The sequence below is a fragment of the Raphanus sativus genome, unplaced genomic scaffold (genome assembly GCF_000801105.2).
Source record: "Raphanus sativus cultivar WK10039 unplaced genomic scaffold, ASM80110v3 Scaffold3508, whole genome shotgun sequence".
In the NCBI taxonomy this organism is placed as follows: domain Eukaryota; kingdom Viridiplantae; phylum Streptophyta; class Magnoliopsida; order Brassicales; family Brassicaceae; genus Raphanus; species Raphanus sativus.
Window position 1 is genome coordinate 1 of NW_026618814.1, and position 7,517 is coordinate 7,517.

Below are 7,517 nucleotides of genomic sequence, written 5' to 3' on the forward strand. Positions count from 1 at the left end.
TTATATTATTAATTAAATAATTATTTTTGAAAAATTACCTGCTGAACAGGTCAAGTTTTTGCTTGGAGGTTTTTATGAAACAAAAATCACTTTGAAGGTTAAAAGTGTTATTGAAAAAACTTCAAGGTTTAAAGTGATAGTAAGTGACACTTTGGAAGTTTTTATGCGATTTTCTCGTTTTCTTTTGGATTACTAGTTTGAAAGTAATCCCGCTAACAAAATCAATTCTAATCTAGTTTTTCATTGACTCTCAACTCAGGGAAATAGTAGTCAAAACTTCTATTCTTGGCCATAGAGTTAGTTTCAGACTCTTAATCACATAGGCACCTATTCTAAAATTAGGAAGATGCAATTTGACATAATCAGGAGAACATTCGTTTCTCACTTGTGGAGTCCTTGGCTCTTCAAACGTTTTTTCTTTTAATCTCTGAAATATGATATGCTTTGTTTTCTAGCATATCAGCATATCAAATAGCTTCTTAATCCATAGAAATTAACAAACTTTTTAATCCACTTCTTAATAATATATAACAACAAAGGAAAGAATGACTCATGCAAAAAATGTCTCCAATTACTTGAGAATATATAATACTAGTAAAAATTTCCACATCAGCGTAAGAAATATATTTCAGGTTTTCCAAATTTTCTTTCATGCCACATGACCTTTCATATATAACATTTGGGAACATCATGTGTTTAAATTATTCTTTAGTATCAATGTCATTCAGATTTCTTGCCATATACTATTTGATACTCATCAATACAAGTTCATTTATTTTCAATTGGTTCTCACGGAAATACAAAATGTAGATCTCAATTCAAGTAAAATATGAGTGATATTGTAAACAAAATTAACATGTCATGGACTTACCGAAAAGTGTTTGAATGTTGGAAAGAAAGACTTAAAATTCTGGCATAATTTGGATAAGAAGAGGGTAAGCTATTTCTTTGTTGCCTTTAAGTTTCAACACCAATTTATTCTTGCAGATTTTCTCATATGAATAAATTAAAGAAGATAACATTTGAATTGAAAAATGCATTCACCTTGAACATGATATAGCTTAACTCGTCCATTAGAAGTTCTGTAAATATGTCCTTCATCAGTTGTTTCTTGATGCTATATTTCACATCACTCAGATTTATGCAGAAGAATGCACAAGAACTGCCCAATTGAACCCTCTTCATCACAATGGTGCCACATCTTTTTCATCGACTTGTCCACAATGCATATACAATGATCAATGAGAGACAAGTACAAACCTGAGAGATATCGAGAAAACAAATTGTAGTTTTGATATTTTTGTTTTGCCGGTGGACTATATGCAAAGACTGCAATCAACCAAAAAAAAACAAATTGATTAATGAGAGACAAGTACAAACCTGAGAGATATCGAGAAAACTCGCATGGAGAATTGTAGAAATGACATAAACATCAAGACAATCAAGCTCGATTCCCTTCTTCTTCCAATATTGGTTCTAGACTCATTGTTGTGGAGTCATATTTTCAATAATTTTATATACTGATAGATATAATTATTCATTTCATACTTGTGTCAAATAAATATTTATCATTAGGTCTTGACAAAATATTTTATAATATAAACTAACATATATACAAAATAAGGCATGTGAATTTATAGTTTAAGTTACTTTTCAAGCCCGAGTTAGTGAGATATAGTGAGGAGGTAAGTAAATGTCCTCCTAAATTGTAATCACCTAATTGTCTCTCAAGAGACTTCTAAGTCAGTTACCCAACATTTCTCTTTGAAGAATTACTCACATGGTCTAATATAAGACTAACTAAACTGCTATGATAAACATCAAGAGATGAGATAAGATACAAACAATATTACTCACCATAACTTAAAATTCGAGTAGATACAATTATGACATTTCTAAATGGTTGTTTTCAGATTAAAAAAGGAAGCATCCAAACCAGCTGAAGAGCACTAAAAATTTCAACACTTTTTACAACATGTAATATACTTGCATCCCATCTAGGCTTTGTTGAGTTGATTGCACACATACTATTTGGTCTATCCTTAACACCACCAAAATTCTTCCTTACCCAACTTTCAAGGCCAGAGACGAATCTGTAGGACTAATAACAATAACGTTATAATCAATTGAATACAATTGTGAAATATAAATTAACTAATTTTTGAAATGAATTTAAATTCTCTCTTTGCTCGTCTACAACCCCTAAAATTTCAGAGCCGGTTCTGCTGGTGACTGGTCACATGAGGAAGAATGAGGTGGCACCTGCAAAATAAGACTAGAAAGCACTTACACGTGAGAGAAAGAAGACTAGTAGTATAAATAGAAGATGGATTTTAACAGAATCTTTATGCATCTTGTGGTGATGTATCTGGGAGAGTTAGGGACTCTTTAATAAACCCTAGGATCTGGAGATTGGGAGATTTTAACCTGAGTTCTTGAGCAGTATAGTAGTGTGTTCTTATCAGATTCTTAGAAATTCCAGGATTTATATATTAAGTGAGTTTTGATAGCCTGGTCGTGTAGCTCATGGGTTCGATCAAGGCAGAGAATAGAGGGAGAGAGAAAAAGTGAGTTTTGATAAATAGCTAATTGTTTTTTTTTGAAAGATAGCTAAATGTTTTGCTGAAGAGAAGAAGATTCTTAGTTACTGATCTCATTCTATTTTTTAGGATCTAATGGCCTTGGATCAAAGCAAGAGTATACTTTCAAGAGGTCTTCCCAGCATCCACCACGTGAACGATGCAAATATGGTACGTACTTGACTCCTTTTGCTGTTTAATTTTTTCTTCTTTTTTAACTAAAAGTTGTTTAGGTCAGTGTTTTCATATGCCCTTATCATGGCCTTCATATAGGAGAGACGAGGAAACAAGAAGTTTATGTTGAGAGTTGAGACAACCCCAAGATATGACAAATCATCTCCTACTGTGGAGCAAGCAAACAAATTTGTTGCCTCAACCACTGCATCATGTTAATGGCAAAAGCAGAGGCATCAAGCAAAAGCTTTAAAGTGCATACTTATCTGTATGATCTTGTCGGAGAACTGGAGTAGGTTTATGTTTCAAATATTCCATAGAGGTTAATAAACATTGTAAAATCATACATACTCTTATAAAGAATATTTCTCTATTTCTCTCTTATCACAAGAGCCTTGGCACAGAAACACAAAAGAAGAACAAAACAGAAGTAAAGTACAAAACACAAGCAATCAGAGTTTTGAGTTTCTTCCTCTTTATGTATTTTTTGTCTTGATAAATATCAATACAGCTCCCCCACTTTCTTGATTAGATACAAATCATCTCCTCTTGATCTTGTGGATCTCCGGTTTTACAGGAAAAAAAAAACAAAAAGACCTGAGAACGACATTGAGAATATCCCCTAGAACAGTCGAGGTTGTTGCTGTTGTGGATTTCCACTTCTCATCATCGCACAGAACTCTTCATAGTTGATTCTACCATCCTGCATGAGAAGGATAAAGACATTATGGACTAAGACTAGCTTTCTTGAAAGAAGAATAGATGTTTAACTTACGTTATCAGAGTCAACATCTGAGAGAACCTCTTTGATTGTTGCATCATCTCCCATTCCATATTCTTTCAGTGCTACTTCCAGCTCGTCTGTTGTAATGTATCTGTATTGATGCAATATTAGAGGACTCTCAAAATCTGTTTCTTATAAACATATAACAAAAATAACCGAGAAGAAAGTGTTCACTTACCCGCTGCTGTCTTTGTCAAAATGCTGGAAAGCTTTGTAAAGATTCTCATCACTTTCAAGCCTGTGTCTATGCATAGTTGCAGTAATAAACTCAATGTAGTCTATTGACCCGTTCCCGTCAACATCAGCCTGTTGGAAATATGAGTTGTTAGTTTTTTATTTACTTTTTGAACTAGTGGATCCGAAGTACCGAACTTACAGCATCCATGAGCTGCTTCACTTCAGCTTCTGTGAGTTTAGATCCCAGTTTGGCTAAACCTTCTCTCAGTTCTTCATATGTGATTGTGCCACTGTTGTCTGTGTCTATGTTAGCAAACATCGCCTTTAATCCTTGGATCTCTTCAGTGTTGATATTCTCCGCAATGACCTGTATAGAATCTCACCGTTAGCCCAACGAGAAGGACAAGCAAACACAGCTCATTTTCGAGAGTCTTGTGGAAGTCACCTTTAAAGCAAGTTTCTTTAGCTTATTCATTGCTCTGAACTGTTTCATCCTTGATAGTACAGCACTGTCAATAGGCTTGTCCGATGCTTCTCCACCTTCTCTAAGCCACGGATGCTCTGCACCAAAATATTAAGCAAGTCTCAGAATCAAGAAGGAACAGAAAAAAATGGAAGATTCTATCATTCACAGGTTACTACTTACGAAGAACATCAGCGGCAGAAATACGCCTTTTTGGATCAGCAGTCAACATTCTACGCACCAAATCTTTGGCACTGTTGGAGATTGATGGCCATGGTTGACTTTCAAAGTCGATATGGCCTTCCAATATAGCATCAAATATCCCTTTCTCGGTTTCTACATATCCATTATACACAAATGAAAAAGCAACAACCATTGTTTATATATCAGCTGTTCTATACAACATACGAATATAAAAAAAAAACAGAGTGCACAGAGAGAGAGTATAGCTTTACCAGCCCAAAACGGGGGTACACCACTGAGTAGAATGTACAATATGATTCCAGCACTCCATATATCAACTTCTTTCCCGTATCTTCGACGTAAGACTTCAGGAGCTACATAGTATGCACTCCCAACTATATCTCTATATACTTTTCCTGTAGAATAATAAGAAGAAGAAACAACACAAATGATACGCAGTAAGAAACATCAAACACACAAGACACAAGCAATATAACCAGAACTATGCCCCATGATCTGTGTCCTAGAAATCAGGAAAGAAGAAACACAGTGTGTTTAATTTTACCTTCTTCAATGAAGACAGACAAGCCAAAATCAGTAGCCTTGATCAACGCCTTGTCATCTTTGCTAGAAAGCAAGAAATTCTCAGGCTTCAGGTCTCTATGCAACACACCCATGAAATGACAAATCTTGACAACATTCACAATCTGCCTACACACAGAAGCAGCCGCTCTCTCGCTGTAATGCCCCTTGGCAATGATCCTATCAAACAACTCGCCACCGGCACAAAGCTCCATCACCAGATTCACAGCCTTCTCATCCTCATAAGCCCCTTTAAACTCCACGATATTAGGCTGCCCGCTCAAATGCTGCATTATCTGAATCTCTCTCCTCATATCGTCCTTGTCGGCTTTCGTCACCAGCTTCTTCTTGGAGATAGACTTGCAAGCGTACTTCTTCCCCGTCGAGTTCTCCGTGCAGAGATACGTCACCCCGAACTGCCCTCTCCCTAGCTCCTTCCCCAGCGTGTAGAACAGCTTCACGTCTTCGTAAGCGTTCTCTAGGATCGAGTTGTTGCTCTTCGCCGCTTTGGTGGGGCTTGGTCCTTGCCCTGCAGACGCCGTTCTCCACGCCGGCGGTTGGTTGGTCCCGGAGGCTGGTTTCTCCGGCGTTGTCTGGGTTCTAGTCTGTGGAGTATACGACGACGGCGGTGGATCTCCTTCGACTGATCTGGTCTGCCCGTTCTGCTGAGGCTTCACCAGTCCATGGTTCTTGGCAAAGCAATTGCCCATGATTTCTCCGACGACCCAGAGAAGAAAGATCGCAGCTTTGGCTAAGTTAGCTCAAATGGTGACGACCCGGAGAAGAAAGATAGAAGCTTTTAGATGATGATGAAGAAGAAGAAGAAACGAACAGAGAAACTTTTTTAAAAAGGACAGATTCTTTTTTGAAGACGTGGAAGCATCACCTCAAGCAACGCTTTTTAGATAATATTTACGTTAACTCATCAAGCAAAATAATGTTCGCCAGATGGATTTGATGATTATTTTAAAAATCAGAGAGTAGAAAATATTGCAGAACAAATCATGAGAAGCATGAATATATTGAAGAGCAAGTGGTGGGGTTGGTTTATAACTTTTATGTTGTTGTAAGAGGAGAGCGGAAAAGTAAAAGAGTCTATTATCGACACCGGGTCAAACTCTTTCTTCGTAGATTTTTTTAATTAGTTTTATTCCATTTTCCCTTGTGGTATTAGATTGAATTGTTCCTCTGCTGACTACTGGTCAGGTTAAGACAAATGTTATAAATGTTTTTTTCTTCTTAGATATTGTGTCAGAAAAGGATCTGTTTTATGTTCAGCTTTTGGTGGATGACAAAGAAACAGAATTGATGTTTTGGATTTGGCAGTTTTGCTTCAAGTGGGAACATTTGAAGACGTTTTGAAGCTCTTGCTGTTGTTATTTTGTTTTTGTAGTGTAGAGCAGTGTGTAACCATTGGACGGAAATAGGGCCGGATATAATAAAGGAGGTCCAGGAGTTCTTCAGAGGAGCGCCCCTTCCTGATGGCATCAATGATACACATTTACGTTTGATCCCAAAGATAACGAACCCGAAGAAGGTCTCGGATTACCGTCCAATCGCGCTGTGTAATGTGTATTATAAAATCTACTCCAAGCTTTTAACAAAGAGATTGCAGCCGATGATGGAGAAGCTGATCTCGGAGAACCAATCGGCCTTTGTCCCGAACAGAGCTATCGGTGACAATGTGCTTATCACTCATGAGGTACTTCATTTCTTAAAGACCTCTCAGGCGGAACAGAGATGTGCTATGGCGGTGAAGACAGACATGAGCAAAGCCTATGACCGCCTTGAATGGGACTTTATTGCCGCAGTGCTGGCTCGGTTGGGATTCCACCGAGACCTTATTGGCATGATCATACAGTGTATTTCATCTGTTACATACTCCTTCCTCATTAACGGCTTGCCTAGAGGGAAGGTAGTACTGAGCCGAGGGATTCGTCAAGGCGACCCCCTCTCTCCCTACATATTCATAATGTGTAGTGAAGTCCTCTCGGGATTATGTAATCGAGCTCAAGAAGAAGGGCTGATACAAGGGATCAAAGTTGCGAGAGGATGCCCTAGTATTAGCCACTTACTTTTTGCAGACGATACAATGTTCTTTCTCAGTGCCAATGAAGCGAATTGCGATGCACTCAAGTCCATACTCGACAGCTATGAATCTGCCTCGGGGCAGTCCATTAATAGAGATAAGTCCGCAATCACTTTCTCAAAGAGAGCTCCAGCCACGCTCAAGAGTTCTATCATGGACAAGCTTCAAATACAAAAAGAAGGAGGAGTGGGGAAGTACCTCGGACTACCGGAGCACTTTGGACGTCGTAAACGGGATTTATTCTCTTCCATAGTGGATCGTATCAAGCAAAAAGCCAGGAGCTGGTCTACAAAATTCCTATCCTCAGCCCGCAAGCTAGTCATGTTGCAAAGTGTACTGTCGGCAATGCCTTCCTACTCTATGACCTGTTTTATGCTCCCCAAGTCTCTGTGCAAACGCCTCCAATCGGTGGTCACTCGTTACTGGTGGGATAACAAAGAAGGAGAAAGGAAAATGGCATGGGTGGCTTGGGACAAGATAGCCACA

The 7,517-nt window shown here is 38.2% G+C and overlaps 1 protein-coding gene and 1 long non-coding RNA gene across 2 annotated transcripts; one reads left to right on the forward strand and one right to left on the reverse strand.

The window, feature by feature from the left end:
* Positions 1–2,012: 2,012 nt before the first annotated feature.
* Positions 2,013–2,983, forward strand: LOC130506652 (uncharacterized). Its single transcript, XR_008942084.1, has 3 exons — positions 2,013–2,567; positions 2,670–2,750; positions 2,853–2,983. It is a non-coding gene; the product is annotated as an uncharacterized LOC130506652 (long non-coding RNA).
* Positions 2,984–3,082: 99 nt separating this feature from the next.
* Positions 3,083–5,951, reverse strand: LOC130506651 (calcium-dependent protein kinase 9). The gene is made up of 8 exons (XM_057001338.1): positions 4,926–5,951; positions 4,633–4,776; positions 4,361–4,513; positions 4,160–4,275; positions 3,914–4,081; positions 3,716–3,843; positions 3,529–3,628; positions 3,083–3,456 (listed from the first exon to the last, which is right to left on the reverse strand). Exons 1-8 carry the CDS (start codon positions 5,650–5,652, stop codon positions 3,376–3,378), a joined length of 1,617 nt encoding a protein of 538 aa, XP_056857318.1. The 5' UTR covers positions 5,653–5,951; the 3' UTR covers positions 3,083–3,375.
* Between the last annotated feature and the right edge of the window lie 1,566 nt (positions 5,952–7,517).